At 38.5% G+C, this 22,775-nt stretch overlaps 1 protein-coding gene and 1 pseudogene across 1 annotated transcript; one reads left to right on the top strand and one right to left on the bottom strand.

Annotated features, from left to right (window-relative positions):
• Nucleotides 1-5,259: 5,259 nt before the first annotated feature.
• On the bottom strand, nucleotides 5,260-5,543 carry LOC126008994 (UPF0729 protein C18orf32 homolog). The gene is given in 1 exon segment (XM_049773318.1): nucleotides 5,260-5,543. A coding segment is annotated over 1 exon segment (225 nt). The 3' UTR covers nucleotides 5,260-5,318.
• A 1,462-nt stretch (nucleotides 5,544-7,005) lies between these two features.
• LOC126008968 (40S ribosomal protein SA-like) lies at nucleotides 7,006-7,948 on the top strand (annotated as a pseudogene).
• Nucleotides 7,949-22,775: the final 14,827 nt, after the last annotated feature.

The raw sequence follows: 22,775 nt of genomic DNA, 5'->3' as shown, positions 1-22,775 counted from the left end.
GGAGCACCATTTTGACCCCTAGCCCAGGAAGACCAAGCAAGAAGTCCAGAAACAATGAAAGAGGGCTGCTTGCCACCCTTGCTGGATGCAGCCCGGCCCTAGTCCCAAGAAACTGAGGCAGAGTGGCAGTCCTACTTGGACTCCTATTTGTAACTCAGTATCACCATTTAACTGAAGCCTGAGAGGCTTCAGTCAAGAAGCCTGAGAGGAGTATAGCACTATGATACAGTCCACAGTAGTACATTTCTTTACCTCTTCATACTTCACCAGTGAGCATACAAAGACATCCTAACTCTAGCCACTCAACTTCACAACACACAAGAAATTCATATTGAAGACTTCAAATTGAAAAAGTCAAAGTGGAAAAGCAACACTGAACCCCATCATGCTTTAGGGAGCAAAGATGATAGCACTAAAGGCCAAACCAATAGAAACTTCTCTAAAAAGGATCAGAGAGGGTATGTTGAGTAGTTCAAGTAACTCAAAGAAGTCATGGAACAAGAAGTCAATAAAACACAAGATAATATGAAAGCAGAAATGAGAAAACTTCAAACAAAAATGAAAGAACTGAAAACCTTGGTAAGCGAAATGAAAAACTTATAGGAAGGTCTCATCAGCAGAATTACAGCTGCTGAAAACAAGATCAATGAGTTTGTAGATGAGTTAAGGAAGAACTTGCACTCCTAAACATATATTCACCTAATGAGGGAACAGTAAATTACTTAGAACAGCTGTTAATAGACTTGAAGAAAGACACTGATAGCAATACAATAGTACTCAGAGACTTCAATACCTCTCTGGCATCTCTCCATAGATTAACTACACTAAAGCTCAGTAATCAAATACTTGCTTTGAAAGAAGAAAAGGAAAAGAGAAATAGAATATATATATATGTATATATACATATATCAGACTTTTCATCCTCAAAAGGTTAAATACAAAAAAAGAAAAAAGGTTAAATGCACATCTTCTCCAATGCATGTAAGACATTCTCCATGATGGATTAATTATATGTTGGGACACAAAACATACCTACAAAAATTCAAGAGGATAGTAATCATACCACTTACTTTCTCAGATCATGGTGCATTGAAAATATAAGTTACTCACAGACAGAAATGAAGAAACAATTCTAACACATGGAAAATAAAAATAAACTCACTATTTAACAACCAGAGAGGAAATCAAAGAGGAACTCAAAAGACTTCTAGAAACAGGATACAAATAAAGACTTCTAGAAACAGGATACAAATATTGCCCATACAATGGGAGAAACTATTCACGAACACCCATTTGACAAGGATTGATAGCTAAAATATATAAGGCACTGGTAGAACTTAAAAAGAAAAAAATCCGGGGCCGGGTAGGTGGCGCTGGAGGTAAGGTGTCTGCCTTGCAAGCGCTAGCCAAGGAAGGACCGCGGTTCGATCCCCCGGCGTCCCATATGGTCCCCCCAAGCCAGGGGCGATTTCTGAGCACATAGCCAGGAGTAACCCCTGAGCGTCAAACGGGTATGGCCCAAAAACCAAAAAAAAAGAACTAGGGGCCGGGCGGTGGTGCTAAAGGTAAGGTGCCTGCCTTGCCTGCGCTAGCCTTGGACGGCCCTCGGTTCGATCCCCCGGTATCCCATATGGTCCCCCAAGCCAGGAGCAACTTCTGAGCACATAGCCAGGAGTAACCCCTGAGCATTACCGGGTGTGGCCCAAAAACCAAAAAAAAAAAAAAAGAAAGAAAAAAATCCAACCCAATCAGAAAATGGTGAGAAGAAAAGAACAAAAATTTTCACAAAGAAGAAACATAGATGCTCAACTGGCACATACTAAAATACTCCCACATCATTAATCATAGGGGGATCAAATCAAAGCAACAATGAGGCCCTATTCCCCTCCACCAAGTGTGAATGGGGCCTCTATTCCAGGCTTCCCTCAGCCTCCTTCTGGGTTCCAATGCCATTACTGAATACACACACATGCACACACACACACACACACACACACACACACACATACACACACACACACCATCCTTCCCATCAGTCCTCCTTTTCCCAAACCACATGAATGCTAGTGCATCCTTATGAAGTCATTTCAATCTATATAATAGACTTCTTGGAAGATTGAATCAAGTATTTTTTTCTCTTACAAAATATACAGCTCAGGGCCCAGAGAGATAGCACAGCGGTGTTTGCCTTGCAAGCAGCCGATTCAGGACCAAAGGTGGTTGGTTCAAATCCCGGTGTCCCATATGGTCCCCTGTGCCTGCCAGGAGCTATTTCTGAGCAGACAGCCAGGAGTAACCCCTGAGCAATGCCGGGTGTGGCCCAAAAACCAAAAAAAAAAAGAGAGAAAAAAGAAAGAAAATATACAGCTCAAAGACCAAGCTGAACAAATCAATAAACTAGTATGCAATATTTTTATCATACTTAGACAACCTTGCTAGTTTAGAAAAATAACCTCTAAGAAAATATACCTTAAGCCACATTTTATATAAACAATTCAATATATCACTTTATTAAACACCCTAATACTCCAGAATTCCAAACCACTAAATGCAAAGATCAATGGGGAAGCTAAAGAAGACATCTGCTCTGGGGGATATGGAGATAAATCCTGGCAAATCTCCAAATCCATCCTAATGCCTGAACCATATCAATGAGGACCTAAAATCAACACTTAATGATTTAACAATGAAAATAAAGGAGTCACCAGCCTGAGAAATTAAGAACTATATAGATTAACAATTCAACCAGCTCAAAGAATTCTGTCAGAAGATGAGAGAATCCATACAAAAAAACTGAAAACTAAAAAGCATGTTAGCAAGCTATCTTAAAATTACACAGGTGGAGAATTGAATAAAAGAACTTGAAAACAAATTACAAGCCAGTAGTGATAAAGAAGTAAGAAAAAAAAATAAGCCAGGGGAGACAAAACCCTAGAAGAAAATGTAAGGTACTTAATGAACAAAGACGAGAAATAAACTTCAAATTATAGGAATTACAGAAGGGGAAGAAAATGGGAAAGGGAAAGAACAAGGAGTGAGAGTGATAATAGCAGAGAACTTCCCCACCCTTGGGAAAGAGGTTTCTCTACAAATACAAGAGGCAAAAAGTGTACCAAACAAAATAGATCCTAACATAACAACACAAGACATTTATTATTCCAAATGGTAAAAAACAAACAAACAAAAACAGAGAAATGGACTCTTTAAAATAGTAAAGGAGGGAAAAAACTTCAAGTATAAAGGAAACAACATAAAAAATTAAACCAGGGGGCTGAAGCGATAGCACAGCGGTATGGCATTTGCCTTGCACATAGCTAATCCAGAATGGACCTAGGTTCTATGCCCAGCATCCCATATGGTCCCCCAAGCCAGGAGCCATTTCTGAGTGCATAGTCAGGAGTAACCACTGAGCATCATTGGGTATGGCCCAAACAACAATAACAAATCAAACCAGATTTTCCATTTGAAACAATCCAGGCAAGAAAAGAATGGAATGACATATTCAAACTACTGAATGAAAGAAACTTTCAACCTAGAGCCACTACCCATCAAAACTCTCATTTACATAGGAGGGAGGGTTTAAAAACATTCTCAGACAAAAAAGAACTCACAATATTTGCACTAACCAATCTGACCTTAAATGAACTACTCAAAAAGGAATTACACAAAGCAAATCTCCTATTGTAGCAACAACAGTCCTACACAATATAATGGCACAATAGCCCTTACAGTCAATAGGTTCCTTAAAACATCAATGGATTAAACTCTCCCATTAAAAACAGATATATCTGTTTAGATTGAGAAGGTATCCAATAAACTGCTCTTTATAGATGTCTATTAAAATGCTCTAATACGGGGCCAGGCGGTGGCGCTGAAGGTAAGGTGCCTGCCTTGCCTGCGCTAGCCTTGGACAGACGGCGGTTTGATCCCCGGTGTCCCATATGGTCCCCCAAGCCAGGAGCAACTTCTGAGCACATAGCCAGGAGTAACCCCTGAGCGTTACCGGGTGTGGCCCAAAAACCCAAAAAAAAAAAAAATGCTCTAATACTTTCATCCACAGAAAAGGGTACAGAATGCGTTTGGAAGCCATGAATTTCCACTACAGTGCTCAAAGTAAGAAGTTTTAATGCCTTAATTTTACTATGTCTATAATAATTCCTTGATCTTTTTGTCCACAGTGGCTCTTGGAGATATAGTTTAGTCATTGCAGTTCCAGATTGCAATGCTATACTATTAGACTCAGAAGACAGTGCTCACCAAATAATGTCCTGACAAAAATTCTAATCTATTCATTTTCTTATTGATTGTGCCTGCTAATATAATCTAATGTTTATGTCCATAGATAACAATGGAATATGCAATGGCATGCCAAAAACTCTGGCTACAGAGCTCTTTCATTTAGTATGTTATTGTAATTTGTTTTTAATTTCAGGGCAATTTCACGTAGTTCATCATTATCATGATTTTAGATTGCTTTTAGGAAAGGAACCTGGATACTCAAGACCCACTAGATGTTTTCAGGGCAGGTTTCTTGTCATTGCCACCTAATGGTAGGATGAAACCAGAAGATGCTCCACATCACCCTGACATCAACACAGGATCTGTACAGAAACCAGGATCTCTAACTACAGAAACCTGACAGCAACAACCATGATTGGGAAGAGCTTTTATTGGGACAACAGAGAAAGACTGAGGTTGGACAACTTAGTATGCCTGGAGCCTGTAGTTGTTCTCATGCCAGAATACTTCAAGGGTAAGGTCTCCCTATTTTTAGGCCAAAGGTTTTTCTTTACTATTTCCTCATATTCTGCTGTGCCTATGCAAATAGCCTCAACTGACACACACAGACACACACCACACCTTTATTATTGTATTTTTATCTTATCTGTAAAAAAAAATAAAGAGCTTGATAAACCTTCTGCTATTGTATTAATGATTTTATTGGAGATACAATAATTTTCAAAATATACTTGCTACCGAACTTTTCCTTTCTTATTTTTTCTTCTCTTCCATTTTAGTTTTTAGTTTTTCTTTCTATTTTCTTTCTATATTTTTTCAGGAACAAATCTATTTATTCATAATCTTTAAAACTGGAATTAGAGAAACAAAAGCTAATTTAGTGAAAAAGAACTTGGAAATGGGGTCATTAAATACAACGCAATCCATCTTGAAATATAAATACCACATTTAGCAGTTAAATCACTACCCTATCCCATATTGAGATCTCAGAGAAAAAGGTCAGAGAAAGTCACAAAAAAAGGTGCTTCTGATTATCAGGTCTATTCTCACAACAATAAAATCCGAGGAGGGGGGCTCCTTCATTGTTTCTTTTTATCACAAATTTCTGCTTGTCCCTTTGTTGATAATCCATTTATAGCTGCACCCTTATAGTCCCCTTTGCCATGGTCATTAATTTACTGTATTTCTTTTCGAGGTCACAGCCGACTAACTAGAGGGAACACCAGAGAGTAGATATACAGCTCCAGGAACTTTTTGTAGACCCAGAGCAGCACTGGAATGAGGATACAGAGTATGCACACCATTGGCCGAGCTCCTGCACTGCTGCCTTGAGGCGCAGCGGGGCAGGCAACGAGCCTCAAAAAGCGCTGGATATGAACCCCCTGCAGGGCCACAGCCCACCAGCCTCCTCCGCCATAAACCCAGGCCTCTCGCCCAGCTCACCTGAGACCCCCAAGTCCACTTCTGGAGGAAGGGAAGTGCCACAGACGAACCAATGGAGCCAACTTTCTATTTTTTTTAATAACTTTGCTTTCCCTCATCTTGAAACAAATGTATTATGATCAGTTATGTCAACTATATGATGCATTTTTTAAAATAAAATTTTAATAAATAAAAAAGCCTCGACTGCATGGGCTGGAGCGATAGTGCAGCGGTAGGGCATTTGAGAGAATAGTATCTGCCATAGAGGCAGATGGGAGGCAGGGGGAAGCTGAGAACAATGATGGAAAGAATTTTGTACTGGTGAAGGGCTGGGTGTTGAAGCATTATATGACTGAAACTGGTCTATCAACATTGGCTGGGTAGAGGGAGAGTTTTTAAATGTTTCTATGACTTACTTCCGCAGATTACAGCTTTTCTACTTTCAAAAAACCAAGAAGTACCAGAGCTCAATGATGCAGAATGGAAATGGCACCTTGCCTCTCTGAAAGATATAACAGAGCTACTCAATCTGCAACTTCAAAGCAAGGGGAAGCTCATCTGTGATATGGCATCACATGTGAAAGCATTTTAAGTAAAATTAGGCCTTCTCATCAAACAAGTACAGAAGGAAAACTTCAGTCATCTCCCAACAACTCAAAACCTGTCAGTGGACAAACCATTGGTTGCATTCCCAAAGGAAACATGTCTGGCTTCACTAGAATTGTTGCAAAAGGAGTTTCAATTTAGATTCAAAGAGCTTCATCTCCATGAACAGGACATACAGCTTTCTCACAATCCATTTTCTGTTGAGATTGAAAATGTCCTTACAATTTACCAAATGGAACTGGCTGAACTGCAGAATTGTGACTCTCTGAAAGATGCATTTAAGTCAAGTAACCTTTTGAATTTCAATGCATCTCTCCCCTCTGAGACATATCCAAATATCAGAACCATGCACTCAAAATGGTAACCATCTTTGGTAGCACTTATGCCTGTGAACAGACTTTTTCAAGAATGAAACATCTGAAATCTCCAACCAGATCAAGATTAACTGATGCCCACTTGCATCACTTGTTATGGCTGGCAGTGACAAATATGGAACCGGACATTGACCATCTCATTAGCCAAAAGCAGTCCCACAGTTCCCATTGAAATACTGGTGTGTGATCTGTTTATTTATAAATGGTTTTGATTTTATTTATATAAGATATGTGCAGTGTGAGTAGGAATTAGTAGCTCATAGAGTCTGGCCCTCCAGCTCTCTAAGGGATGTAATACGGCCCCCACTTTAAAAAGTTTAAAGACCCGCCTTTCCATGCTCTCCAGGCGTCCTCTCCAGGTCCATACGGCGTTGTTCTCGATTCCCGACGTAACTTAAAGGAAATTTCACAATGTCCGGAGCCCTCAATGTCCTGCAAATGAAGGGGGAGGATGTCCTCAAATTCCTTGCTGCGGGTACCCACTTAGGTGGCACTAATCTGGACTTCCAGATGGAACAGTACATCTACAAAAGGAAAAGTGATGGCATCTACATCATCAATTTGAAGAGAACCTGGGAGAACCTTCTGCTGGCAGCTCGTGCCATTGTTGCCATTAAAAACCCAGCAGATGTCAGTGTGATCTCTTCCAGGAATACTGGCCAGAGAGCTGTGCTGAAGTTTGCTGCTGCCAGTGGAACTTTCACTAACCAGATCCAGGCAGCTTTCCAGGAGTTGAGACTTTTGGTGGTTACTGATCCCAGGGCCGACCACCAGCCCCTCACAGAGGCATCGTACGTTAATTTGCCTATGATTGCTCTGCGCTATGTGGACATTGCCATCCCTTGCAACAACAAGGGAGCTCACTCCGTGGGTCTCATGTGGTGGATGCTGGCCCGGGAAGTTCTGTGAATGCGAGGCACCATCTCCCAGGAACACCCGTGAGAGGTCATGCCTGATCTCTACTTCTACAGAGATCCTGAGGAGATTGAAAAAGAAAAGCAGGCTGCTGCTGAGAAGGCTGTGACCAAGGAGGAATTCCAGGGCGAATGGACTGCCCCAGTTCCTGAATTCACTGCTACTCAGCCTGAGGTTGTAGACTGGTCTGAAGGGGTGCAGGTGCCCTCCGTGCCGATTCAGCAGTTCCCTACCGATTGGAGCGCTCAGCCCGCCACAGAAGATTGGTCCGCAGTTCCTACTGCTCAGGCCACTGAATGGGTCGGAACCACCACGGAATGGTCTTAAGCTCATCTGTCTAGACTGAAGTAGGAATGGAAATCAGATTGATGGAAAATAAATGAGTTTCTAAAGTGTGTTAAAAAAAAAAAAGTTTAAAGACCCCTGTCCTAGAAGTTCACTGGTATTGAGACAATAGGTCTGTTTCCTCCCAAGTTTTGTATTTGGGCTTTTAATATTTGAAATAAGACTTTTTTTTTATAATACTGTTGTTTTTCTTACTACGGCAATATAATTCCATAATATAGTAAGACCTACTTTTATATTACATTGCTTGTCACCTTAAGACAGTTCATTGTTCTTTGATCTGTTGCTCCCTTGTTTTGTGGGCACACCCAGAGTGCTCAAAGGTTACCTAAGGATAGAAGCTAGTTGGCTCCAGCCCTTTGAACTTCTCTCAGCTTAGCATTCAATGCTCTTGGCTGTAATTTCAAAACTTTCCAGACTTCAGAAGTTGAGTGTTGTATAGTAATATTCTCATGTCCATATCCACCATTCAACTAAAAGCTGGAGGCCATGGGTTGTTGAACTTTTTATCTATAGTCTCTAGACAACAAACCAAACAAAATACACTAAGAGGAACATACTCATTTCCTCTGCTCTAAATTGGTGTTTTTGTTGGCTGAAGTTGATCTCCAAAGATGTGGTATGGTGAGTGGAGTTTAGAAGAGGACAGAGAATAAGCTTGAGATTTCAGCTGTATCTCCTTCCTCTTCAGCTCCTGCAGTGACTTAAAGACTATCATTGAATTTAGTTTCATAACCATAACTTCTTTGATAAGTCTAAGAAATTTCTAAAAGACAAAACTTTATTGTAGGTGAATTTGATGTTACATATTAAAGAAGGAAGATGAGGTGAAGGAGGATATAATCCTTTATTTCAAAATTAAAATTAGGGCCAGAGAGATAGCACAGTGGTAGGGCTTTTGCCTTGCAAGCGGCCAACCCAGGACCAGTGGTGGTTCAAATCCCAGCATCCCATATGGTCCCCCGAGCCTGCCAGGAGCAATTTCTGAACAAAGAGCCAGGAGTAATCTCTGAGCTCTGCTGATAGTGGCCCAAAAACAAACCAATAAAAAATTTAAAAATTAAAATTAGTACATTGGGTAGGGCATTTGTTTGCAGATGGCCGACCCTTGTTTGATCCCTGGCAATTTATATAGTCCTCCATGCACCAGCAGGGGTAATTCTAAATATAGAGGTAGGAGTACACCACAGGGTGTGTCCCCAAAACAAAACAAAGTTATTTTAAAAATTATTAAAACTATGCTTCTGGGGTAAGGTGTCTGCCTTGTAAGCGCTAGCCAAGGAAGGACCACGGTTCGATCTCCTGGCGTCCCATATGATCCCCCAAGCCAGGGGCAATTTCTGATCGCTTAGCCAGAAGTAATCCCTGAGCATCAAACGGGTGTGGCCTGAAAAACAAAACAAAACAAAAACAAAAACAAACTATGCTTCTATTTTCTACACTGATCCTGTGTACTCTTAAAGTGTTTGGATTACTTTCACTTCTCATTATTGAAGATATTTTAATGATAATTAAATAAATTATTAAATAAATAATTAACTACCCCAAAAAAGGTTTCATTTTGTTTTATTTTTTGTTTGGGTTCATACCAGCAATGATTAGGGTTACTTCTGGATCTGCACTAAGGAATTACTCCAGACAGTCTTCAGGAGTCCATATGGGATACCCTGGATCCAATCCAGGTCAGCCATGTGCAAAGCAAGCGCCCTACCCACTGTACTATCTCTTCAGCCCCTCAAAAAAAAGTTTCCTTTAAGTGAACATTTTATAGTTTCTATATTTATCTAAGTTATTCTCTTTGAATGATCTTAGCTCTGTCACAGCTGTATTCATTGGCAATTGCAATCTATCTGCCAAAAGCATAAATGGCACTCACTTTAAACTAAGATACACTTCAATTCTTAGATGTAATCCTGCCTCAAGTTCATAAAGCCAAAACAATAGAATCATTCAAATTCAAGGTTAACTCTTATCTTAATAAGCAACCAGGTTTATTTTTATTGTTTAAACTTTTACTTCTTCCTTGTTATAAGGAGCAAAAGGACCTAGGAGAGTTGTAGGAAGAAAGACACCATAAATTATATATTATTACCAATTAAGTTTACTTCCAACTTTATTTCAAATACACTAGCTTTTTGTCTTCATATATATAAATTATTTTTTCTTCATATAAAAAGGCTTTGAATAATTTTGAGAAGCCAGAGTGTACAGTGGGTAGGACATTTGCCTGCAAAAAGCCAACTCAGTTTTAATCCCATACACCTCAATGGTCCCAAAAGTCTGCCAGAAGTGATCAATGAGTTGATCACTGATCTGGAAGTGATCCCTGTGCACAGCTTGGTGTGATCTAAAAATTCAAAATAAAATATTGACTAATATTGGTATGTTCTTTTTTTGTTTGCTTTAATTTTGGTGCCACACCCAGTGGCGCTCAGAGGTTACTTCTGGCTCTTCACTCAGAAATTGCTTCTGGCAGGCTTGGGGAACAATATGGATGCTGGAAATCGAATCTGGGTCAGTCCAGGGTCGGCTGTGTGCAAGGCAAATGCACTACTGCTGTGCTATCACTCTGGCCCCTATCTATTGGATTTTTAATTTTGCATTGTGAGTTTTGTTTTGTTTTGTTTTGGGGCCACACCCAGCAGCACTCCGAAGTTACTCCTGGCTCTGCACTCAGAAATATTTCCTGTGGTGGTGCGGGCGGTAGGGCATTTGCCTTGCATGCACTGACCTAGGACAAACCGAGGTTCGATCCCCTGGCTTCCCATATAGTCCCCCAAGCCAGAGGCAATTTCTGAGTGCATAGCCAGGAGTAACCCCTGAGAATCACCGGGTATGGCCCCAAACCAAAAAAAAGTACCTTCTGATGTATTTTCTCTCTGGCCTGTATATAATATTTTTAATCTCTATTTTATTTTTTTGTGAGCACCTTGATATCCTCTTAATTTTCTCTGCAATTTGTCATTTTTAGGAAGTTTTATGGAGCAAAACTGAAATTTCTCAACAAAGAAGGAATTTTGCCTCTGGATACTGAAAAGTCTATTTTTCCAATCTCCTATGTCATATTTGCTAGTTTCCTATATTACAAGAGCCAAAAGTCCCCACAATAAAACACATATACACACCACAGTTGAATGCTCTTTGTAGTAGATTAAATATTTTCCAACATAAATAGGCATGCAATAAACATCTAATTTCTTTTAAATAAAATTAATTCCAATTCCAAACTCCCATCCCATGGGCCAAGAGTAAATTCAACCAAGGCTCTTTCTATAAATATATTCTTCCCCTTTAAGACCTTGTCTTCCAAAAAGCCTCCTGGTTCCTGAGGCAAAGAGCTCTTTCACTCTAAGCTAAGTTCTAGAATCTTTGTCAGAAATGAAGTTTCACTGCCCTGAGCTCACTCTTTCTATGTGAGCCACACCAAGAGTCTTCCCAGATGTCTTCCAGATGTTTCTGAGGTTACTGTCAAGGAACAATAAAATCACCTCTATTCTTGAGGTTAATGAACCTATGTGTCAGTATTGAAGAAATTATCTTCCCTCATTCACTTCCCTCTAAGGAATTCAACTCTTTCCTCTGACTGAAATATTCTTCACAAGTTTCAGTCTCCAAATGAAAAAAAGAGCTAAAATAATGAGATATTTGCAAGCATTATCTACTTTCTCTCAGGAAATACAAATTTTCTCTATGTGTGAATAGCAAAAGCTTAAATCTCTACGGGTAAGATGAAGTCATGGAGTAGATACAAATAAAAGGTTATAAAATAAAATTAATGTAGCAAGTCCACGGACTCATAACTCAAGAATAGTGATCCATATATATGAATTTTATATCCAGCTCTCTAAAATATAAAACTCAAATTAGTTTATCAAAAGAACCATCATATCCTCTGAATATTGGTAAATACTTCCCAAGTATTTACTGAAAAGGTTTGGGAGAGTAAACTTGTAGAAATCATCTATTTTTGTGTTCTGACCACTTCTTTGTGGTGGATTCCAATCTGAGCATAAGACTTCAATTATTGAGTTAGTGAAAAATGCAAAAGAGAGGCCAGAGCCACAGTACAGCAGGTAGAGTGCTTGCCTAGTGGCAGATCCAGAGCCAATCCCAGCACTATATATGGTATCCAGAGCCCACCAGAAGTGATTCCTGAATACAGAGCTAGAAGTAACCCCAAGTCTGTCCAAATAGATAAAGAGGAGAGAGAGAGAGAGAGAGAGAGAGAGAGAGAGAGAAGAAAAATAATATGTAGACTATCAAATATTCCTATAGAAGCATGGATAATGCTTAATACTTATTACCTTTATAGTACAATCTATTTCGTTGTAAGTTTGTATAATTCAACTTTAAAATTGCCTGTGTCTGGGGCCGGAGAGATAACATGGAGGTAAGGTGTTTGTTTGCCTTGCATGCAGAAGGTCGATGGTTCGAATCCCGGCAACCCATATGGTCCCCGGAGCCTGCCAGGAGTGATTTCTCAGTGTAGAGCCAGAAGTAACTCCTGAGCACTGCCAGGTGTGACCCCCCACCCTCCCCAAAAAAATGCCTGTGTCTGACAATGAACTCACAAAATTTCTGAAACTTTATCAGTTCACTTTGTGAACCAACACCTACCAAAATAATGAAAGTGTAACAGCAGTAGTTAGTGAAGGAAAGCCATGTCAAACAGCTGGCTACAGTTCACCAAGGGAGGACTGGTCCATGAGTCCTTGAGCACTACTTGGTAACAACCCCAAAAAAGAAAAAACTGGGGGTATAATAACAAGAAAAAAAGAAAAATAGAAAAATATATTTTAATATATTTCAGATGATTGTAAAAATTTTCCTTTAATTAAACACAATTCAACAAATGGTAATTATTTTCATTTGTTTCAACATGAAATTTGAAATATTATTAATTGTTTATACACAGTTACATTGAAATGTATTGACAGGGTTGATATGTAGCTCAGTTGATAGGTAAAGTGCTTGCCTGGCACCTTGAGTTCAATTCCTGGCACTGCAAAAAAATAAAATTTATTAATACATCTTGCAGTCTGGATGGATCTTTTTACTCACACACAATTTTGTAAACATGTGCATTAATATCTTAGAAAAATCAATCTAATTAGATATATAGATTTTTCAAATATTTATTGTAAAATAAATTTTAATTATTTTGCTAATATCACAGCCCATGACATCAGAAAATTCTGTAGTTACTGTGAGGTTGCCGATCTGATGGTAAAAAATACAACTTTTAATTTAATTTTAATTTTTCATGAAAGGTAAAGTTTGTCGTTGAGGGGAAAAATATACAAATGATTTCTCTTAAAAGTTTTAATTGGTTCTTTTTCTTTTTTTTTTTGGTTTTTGGGCCACACCGGTAACGCTCAGGGGTTACTCCTGGCTATGTGCTCAGAAGTTGCTCCTGGCTTGGGGGACCATATGGGACACCGGGGGATCGAACCGCGGTCCGTCCAAGGCTAGCGCAGGCAAGGCAGGCACCTTACCTTTAGCGCCACCGCCCAGCCCCTAATTGGTTCTTTTTCAAGAAATTATTTTCCAAATACTCAAATCTGAATAATTACAGCTCAATAATATTTTCAAGTAAAATTTTATTCCTTCAGAAAAGCAAGTCATTAAGCTTCCAGCCCAAACCTTTGGCTAAAAAGGTTTTTATTTTAGGTAACCATTATAAGTATTTCTGATTTGCCTCAAAGAATGCTTAAAAACCAAGATCAGTTTTTTTGTTTTTTGGTTTTGAGGCCACACCTTCCACTGTTCATGACTCACTCTTGGCTCTGCACTCAGAAATTACTCCTGGCAAGCTCTAGGAAACATATGGGATTTCAGGGATCAAATCCAGTTGTCCATTTGCAAGGCAAATGTCCTAACTGATGTGCTATTGCTCCAGCCTTTAAACTTTTATAATTATATTAAGCAGTATTCTGAGTACTTTGGTCTTAGATGCGCTATGTTTTTATATGTGAGCCTTGTGACTTTTTTTTTTAATATCTATGTATATTTGAGGAAGAGAATGAGAGCAACAGTATCTGGAGAAGGTGACAAGTAGGCAAATAAATGGTATGCAGGGTCTGGAGCAAGTGGCAGACCCAGGTTCAAAAAAATAGTATAAAATATCTATAATGAGGTATAAAAATAATGTGACTTTCAAAGTATTTGATACGTCAATTAAATTCAATTTATTGAACAAAACAGATAATTGATAGTTTGTCAACTATAAATTTAATAATTTTTGTAATTGTGGAAGAGAAATTATATCAAATATTTTGTGGGGAGAGAGAGAACCTAGTGTGCTCAGAACTTACTACTGGTTCTGGGCTCAATGATCACTCTTAGGAGTGTTAAGGGGGGACCATGTAGCACCAAGATTAAACCATGCAATGTATGCATTTTTTTTTGGTTATTGAGTAACACCTGGCAGTCATTAGGGGTTACTCCTGGCTCTGCACTCAGAAATCGCTCCTGGCAGGCTTGGAGGACCATATGGAATGCCAAGAATCAAATTGGAGTCTGTCATAGTTTGGCCAAGTTCAAGGCAAATTCCCTACTGGTGTGCTATCAGTCCAGCCTACAGTATCTCACTGGACCCCTAAAATTGCTAATATTATGTAAGAAAATATATGACCATTAAAATAGAAAAATATTATATTTCTCAGTTTTAAATAAAATGATTAACCACAGTCTATGTTATAACACTGATCATCTTTTTCTTTTTTAAATATAAATTCCTTATTACACCAGTATCACATAGTTGACATGGTTAATCATAATACATTTGTTTCCAGGTAAGTGGGAACAAATTATTAAAAGTTAATATCATTATCAATGAGTTAAATTATTAAAAGAATAAATAAAAAATAAAAATATATGACAGCAACAAGAAAACTTGTGAAAATTATTGTATCTCACAATGAGGTAATTGTCAAGAGGTTTTGTAAGCTTTTGTGCTAGTTACTCATTCTCTTCTTTTTTTTAATATTAAGTGATTTAAGATAATATTTGCATCTAAATTGGTGTGTTCCTATGGGGATGACAGCATTTTAAAGATCGGAGTTGTCGGGAATTCCAAGCACTACTGCTGATACTGCAACTTAAGTGGGATGTGATTTTGGCTGTCAGTGTTTCCTGAAGTATGAATGAGGATGTGGATAGGGGAGAGAAAAGGGTGCTCATACCTATTCCCCAAAGCCTTGGTTATGTCAGCCCAAATACTGGCATATTTGGAGTATTCCAGCTTTCAGCTGTGTGGCCAGTGTACCCATAATTTTTTATGGCTTGGTTTATATCTCTTCTGAAAACAGAGTGAGTCTATGGTACTGGGTAAATGCAGACATAGTGACCGCATTTGTGGGCATGGTTTCAGCTTCCAGGGTTTCTAAAAGTAGAAAGTGGAGGTGGGGTGGGGCAAGGGTGCCCACACTCATTCCAACAAAAGTCCTCGTGATGTCAGCACAAATACTGGAACACTTGGAGCTTTGGTCAGATTGGTGTCTCTGCAGAGAGCTATAAAGAAATGGTGAAGCAGGGTTATTGGTGAAGCTGTGATCATGGGTGATGGGTACAGAAGGCATGACTTCAACAGGGAAGTGACTTGGTCTGCCTTCTCCTCCAGAGATTTCCTACTGTCAGCTGTGTGGCTGGTGTATTTATGATTTTCAAAGCTTAATTTACATCTCTTTCAAGAATAGATTGAGTCTATGGAGCTAGCTGAATACAGAAATGGCAACTCTGTGTGTTTTGCCAAAGAGGTAGTACAGTGGGTAGGGTTTGATCCCCAGGATCCCATATGGCCCCTGAGCACTATTAGGAACCATTTCTGAGTGCAGAACCAGGAGTAACCAACCTGTTAATCCTGCTTAGTATGGCCCAAAAATCCTCAAAAAATTACTCTGGTTATCTTTTTAATATTAAAGAAATCTGACATCTGATACTAAGCTATACAAGTATACAAAAACAATGGAATGTATAAAAACTAGAACTCATATAAATGTATAAAATCACTGGAATTAATTTAAAAGTACAAAATCACTCTTAAATAAAATGATAACATTTTAATCATCTCAAAAAATAATTAAGGCAAGTAAAAGTAAAGAACAAAGAAAAACTCAAATGAAGGTTGTTCTTAAAACAATATGCCAAAAAAAAAATGCTGGGGCAGGAGCAATAGCACAGCAGGTAGCACATTTGCCTTGCATGAGGCTGACCCAGGTTCAATCCCCGCCATCCTATATGGTTCCCCGAGTCTGTCTGGAGTGATTTCTGACTAGGAGTAATTCAGAGAGTAATTCTCAGAGTAATTCTGAGAGCCAGGAGTAATTCTGAGAGTCACCAGGTGTGGCCCAAAAAACAAACAAACAAATAAGCTAAATTAAATTCCAGTCAAATCTGTGCATATAATCAGTTACAAGTCAAAACTTTTATATTAATTAGGATTCCTGGTTTTATATTTGATAAAGGACACTAACCAAATAATGCATTTCATGTAACCCTCAGTTATTTTGTTTAAAACTGGAGTATCATAACTACTTCTTAAAAGCTTAAATGATAAATGAAAGCATTCTAAAACTGTTTAAATTATTATGCACTTCTTTGAACTGTTCAACCAGGATATCAATCATAATCGTTGTGACCAATTTTCAGATCACAGAAACTTAAAATATGTCTACATAACAAAGAATTGTATTTTAATTTTCAGCCCTGACATATGGTAACAAAAATAAATTACAATTTTGAATCCACATGTAAATTTCAGGGAGGAAATCCCTTTATATATAAAATCTAGTTCATCTGGAAGAACAGTTACATCTTTTTTTTTAATTTAACCAACTTTATTATATACATGATTGTATTTGGGTTTCAGTCATGTAAAGAACACCACCCATCACCAGTGCAACATTTCCATCACCAATGTCCCAAATCTCCCTCCTCCCCACCCGACCCCCGCCTGTACTCTAGACAGGCTTTCTATTTCCCTCGTACATTCTCATTATTAGGATAGTTCAAAACATAGTTATTTCTCTAACTAAACTCATCCCTCCCTGTTTGTGGTGAGCTTCATGAGGTAAGCTGTAACTTCCAGCTCTTTTCTCTTTTGTGCCTGAAAATTATTATTGCAAGAATGTCTTTCATTTTTCTTAAAACCCATAGATGAGTGAGCCCATTCTGCATCTTTCTCTCTCTCTCTGACTTATTTCACTCAGCATAATAGATTCCATGTACATCCATGTATAGGAAAATTTCATGACTTCATCTCTCCTGACAGCTGCATAATATTCCATTGTGTATATGTACCACAGTTTCTTTAGCCATTCGTCTGTTGAAGAGCATCTTGGTTGTTTCCAGAGTCTTGCTATGGTAAATAGTGCTGCAATGAATATAGGTGTAAGGAAGGGATTTTTGTATTGTATGTTTGTGTTCCTAGGGTATATTCCTAGGAGTGGTATAGCTGGGTCGTATGGGAGCTCGATTTTCACTTTTTGGAGGAATCTCCATATCGCTTTCCATAAAGGTTGAACTAGACGGCATTCCCACCAGCAGTGGATAAGTGTTCCTTTCTCTCCACATCCCTGCCAACACTGTTTGTTCTCATTCTTTGTGATGTGTTCCAATCTCTGTGGTGTGAGGTGGTACCTCATAGTTGTTTTGATTTGCATCTCCCTGATGATTAGTGATGTGGAGCATTTTTTCATGTGTCTTTTGGCCATTTGTATTTCTTGTCCTCATTTTTTGATGGGATTAGATGCTTTTTCTTGTAAAGTTCTGTCAGTGCCTTGTATATTTTGGAGATTAGCCACTTATCTGATGGGTATTGGGTGAATAGTTTCTCCCACTTAATGGGGGGCTCTTGTATCCTGGGTGCTATTTCTTTTGAGGTGCAAAAGCTTCTCAGTTTAATATATTCCCATCTGTTAATTTTTGCTTTCACTTGCTTGAAGAGTGCAGTTTCCTCCTTGAAGATGCCTTTAGTCTCAATGTCCTAGAGTGTTTTACCTATGTGTTGTTCTACATATCTTATGGTTTCGGGTCTGATATCGAGGTCTTTCATCCATTTGGATTTAACCTTCATACATGATGTTAGCTGGGGGTCTAAGTTCAATTTTTTGCAAGTGGCTAGCCAGTTCTGCCAACTCCACTTGTTGAAGAGGCTTTCTTTGCTCCACTTAGGGTTTCTTGCTCCTTTATCAAAAATTAGGTGATTGTATGTCTGGGGAACATTCTCTGAGTATTCAAGCCTATTCCACTGATCTGAGGGCCTGTCTTTATTCCAATACCATGCTGTTTTGATAACTATTGCTTTGTAGTACAGTTTAAAGTTGGGGAAAGTTACACCTCTCATATTCTTTTTCCCAATGATTACTTTAGCTATTCTAGGGTGTTTATTGTTCCAAACGAATTTCAAAAGTGCCTGATCCACTTCTTTGAAGAATGTCATGGGTATCTTTAGACTAGGGATCGCATTAAATCTGCATAATGGCTTGGGGAGTATTGCCATTTTGATTATGTTAATCCTGCCAATCCATGAGCAGGGTATGTGCTTCCATTTCCACGTGTCCTCTCTTATTTCTTCGAGCAGAGTTTCATAGTTTTCTTTGTATAGGTCCTTCACATTTTTAGTCAAGTTGATTCCAAGATATTTGAGTTTGTGTGGCACTATTGTGAATTGGATTGTTTTCTTAATGTCCATTTCTTCCTTATTACTATTGGTGTATAAACAGGCCATTGATTTCTGTGTGTTAATTTTGTAGCTTGCCACCTTGCTATTGTTTCTAAAAGCTTTTTCGTAGTCTTTAGGATTTTCTAAGTAGAGTATCATGTCATCTGCAAACAATGAGAGCTTGACTTCTTCCTTTCCTATATGGATTCCCTTGATATCTTTTTCTTGCCTAATCACTATAGCAAGTACTTCCAGTGCTATGTTGAAGAGAAGTGGTAAGAGAGGACAGCCTTGTCTTGTGCCAGAATTTAGAGGAAAGGCTTTTAGTTTTTCTCCATTGAGGGCAATATTTGCCATTGGCTTAAGGTAGATGGCCTTAATTACATTGAGAAAGGTTCTTTCCATTCCCGTCCTGCTGAGAGTTTTGATCAAGAATGGGTGTTGGACCTTATCAAGTGCTTTCTCTGCGTCTATTGATATGATCATGTGATTTTTATTTTTCTTGTTGTTGATGTTGTGTATTATGTTGATAGATTTATGGATGTTAAACCAGCCTTGCATTCCTGGGATGAAACCTACTTGATTGTAGTGGATGATCTTCTTAATGAGGCATTGAATCCTATTTGCCAGGATTTTGTTGAGGATCTTTGCATCTGTATTCATCAGCAATATTAGTCTGTAATTTTCTTTTTTGGTAGCATCTCTGTCTGGTTTAGGTATCAAGGTGATGTTGGCTTCATAAAAGCTATTTGGAAGTTTTCCTGTTTTTTCGATTTCATGGAAGAGTCTTGCCTCTTGAAAGGTTTGAAAGAATTCATTAGTAAATCCATCTGGGCCTGGGCTTTTGTTTTTGGGCAGACATTTGATTACTTTCTTAATTTCCTCAATAGTGATGGGTGTGTTTAGATATGCTACATCCTCTTCATTCAACCGTGGAAGATTATAAGAGTCCAATAATTTATCCATTTCTTCCAGGTTTTCACTTTTAGTGGCATAGAGTTTCTCAAAGTAGTTTCTGATTACCCTTTGAATCTCTACCATATCAGTAGTGATCTCTCCTTTTTCATTCCTAATACGAGTTATCAAGTTTCTCTCTCTTTCTTTCTTTGTTTTGCCAGTGGTCTATCAATCTTATTTATTTTTTCAAAGAACCAACTTCTGCTTTCGTTGATCTTTTGGATTGTTTTTCAGGTTTCCACTTCATTGATTTCTGCTCTCAGCTTTGTTATTTCCTTCTGCCTCCCTAATTTTTGGTCCTTTTGTTGGCCATACTAATATCAGATGATGCAAACTTTATACTTAGGAAAGTTGTAAGGGGCAAAGATGGACATTTTGTATTAATTAAAGGATATATACAGCAGGAAGAAATCACTCTCCTAAACATATATACACCAAATGAGGGGCCAGCAAAGTATTTCATAAAATTGTTGACAAATCTGAAAAATAATATCAATAACAACACAATAATCATGGGAGTCTTCAACATGGCATTGTCAACACTTGACAGGTCAACCAGACTGAAACCCAACAAGAATATACTAGACCTGAACAGAGAAATGGAAGAAAGAGGCCTAGTAGATATATACAGGACACTCCACCCCCAGAAATCTGGATCCACATTTTTCTCTAATGTACATGGGACATTCTCCAGGATAGACAACATGCTAGCACATAAAACATACCTCCATAATATCAAGAGGATAGAAATTTTGCAGGCTACCTTTGCTGACCACAAAGCCCTGAAATTATATGTGAACTACAAAGGGACACAGACGAAAAACTTAAATACCTGAAAGTTAAACAGCCTAATACTGAATAACCAGTGGGTCCGAGATGAAATCAAAGAGGAAATCAAAACCTTCCTGAAAACAAATGACAATGGAGACACAAACTATCAGAACCTATGGGACACAGCAAAAGCAGTACTGAGAGGAAAATTTATAGCTTTGCAAGCACACATCAGGAAAGAAGAAGGGGTATACCTGAATAGCTTAATGACGCAGCTCATAGAATTAGAACAGTTACATTTTATCCAGAATTCAATAACTTGATAAAAACCATGAAATATGGTTTCCTGAATTTACTTTGCCTTCTTCTACACAATGGCTTGTTGAAACCTGTACACTACATTTGATTCAATATATAATAGGCTTCTTTTTTTTTTTCTTTTTTTTTTTTCTTTTTGGTTTTTAGGCCACACCCAGTGACGCTCACGGGTTACTCCTGGCTACTTGCTCAGAAATCACTTCTGGCTAGGGGGAACATATGGGACACCAGGAGATTGAATTAAGGTCCATCCTAGGTTAGGGTCTGTCCTAGGTTAGCATGTGCAAGGTAAATGCCCTATCGCTTGCTTCACAGCTTTGGCCCCTATAATGTCTTCATTTGTTAATAACCATTTGCTCCCTGTATCCTTGAGTTTTATTTGTCCTTGATATTTAAATTAATATATCCCAATTTTCTATCCAATTTACTAATATTGTAATTGGCTAAAAAGAAAAGCTTCATGTAAATCATATAATAAATTGTTAGTTTCTGGACCATTGATCTTTTGATTTGGAAAGCTGCACAAATTGGGTAGTAACATTCAGAACTACTGATAGAATAACAGGGTCACTTCCTTCACCCTATTCATAGACATCAATAAAGCAAATGTCATATATTTCCTCGAATATACATTTGAAAGCATTTTCTTTAAAAAAAAAAAAAAAAAAGAAAAGAAAAGAAAATCATGGGGCCAGAGTAATAGCACAGTGGTAGGGTGTTTGTCTTGCACTCGGCTGACCCATGACAGACTTGGGTTCAATCCCCAGTGTCCCATATGGTCCCCCGAGCAAGGAGCAATTTCTTTTTTTTTGTTTTGTTTTGTTTTGTTTTGTTTTTGGGCCACACCCAGTAACGCTCAGGGGTTACTCCTGGCTATGCGCTCAGAAGTTGCTCCTGGCTTGGGGGACCATATGGGACACCGGGGGATCGAACCGCGGTCCGTCCAAGGCTAGCGCAGGCAAGGCAGGCACACCTTACCTTTAGCGCCACCGCCTGGCCCCGCAAGGAGCAATTTCTGAGTGCATAGCCAGGAGTAACCCCTGAGTGTCACCGGGTGTGACCCAAAAATAAAAAATAAATAAATAAATAAATAAATAAGAAAATTGTTTTCCCGAAAGAAAAAAATTAAAAACCTTTTTTACAAGCACACAATTGGTGGCAGGAGATAGAGAAACATGCAGGGCACGTGCATGCAGCTGATGAAGGACTCGTACCATGTTTGTTTCTAACTTTTAAATTCAAAAAGTATTATTGGTGGTGACATTTCTTGTGCCCACTAGGGATGCTAGAAAAACATGTCAGGAAAAGGCTTACCTGTTTTTTACAAAATGTTTCCTACTTCATTTTTTTGTCTTCATTTTTCATTTTTAGACTATACCCACTCCCACTGTCCTCAGGGGTTATTCTTGGCTTTGCACTCGGGAATCACTCCTATTGGTGCTCAGAGGACTATATGAAATGCCAGGAATCAAAACTAGATCGGTTTCAAGCAAGGTAAGTGCCCTACCTGTTGTACTATCATTCTGGCCCCATCAATTTTCTGTTATATTGTATTAAAAACATTCATCATTGAAGAAGAGGGGGCCAGATGGTGGCGCTAAAGGTAAGGTGCCTGCCTTGCCTGCGCTAGCCTTGGACGGACCGCGGTTCGATCCCCCGGTGTTCCATATGGTCCCCCAAGCCAGGAGCAACTTCTGAGCGCATAGCCAGGAGTAACCCCTGAGCGTTACCGGGTGTAGTCCAAAAACCAAAAAAAAAAAAAAAAAAAAGAAGAAGAAGAGAATTGTCTTTTCAAGCTCAATGCACAAATATTTTATAAACCTATATATACTCCCCTTATAATAGTTTATTTCCCATTTACACTATCACAAACCATAATTAACAGTTCAGATGTCATCAGTAAAATTGAGAGAAAATGTATACAAATGTATCTGTTGAGCTAATAAGAAACATTTATTCTTGGAAGTCTCATACTTAAGTTTTCTCATTTTCATACTCAGTTTTGGTGTCTAATGGTGTTTAATATAGTACATTCTTAGTAATAGTGAAAAATGTACTAAATGGGCATGTTAGCAGAGGCTTTCTTAAATTCATTTTCAGTATATAAGACAAATATCAAATATAAATTCCCTCTTACAAAACAAATAGGAAATTTGTTTTAGCTC

This window comes from Suncus etruscus, chromosome 5 (genome assembly GCF_024139225.1).
Source record: "Suncus etruscus isolate mSunEtr1 chromosome 5, mSunEtr1.pri.cur, whole genome shotgun sequence".
Taxonomy (NCBI): domain Eukaryota; kingdom Metazoa; phylum Chordata; class Mammalia; order Eulipotyphla; family Soricidae; genus Suncus; species Suncus etruscus.
Note: the sequence above shows the minus strand (reverse complement) of the source record. Positions and strands in the feature narration are given on the sequence as shown.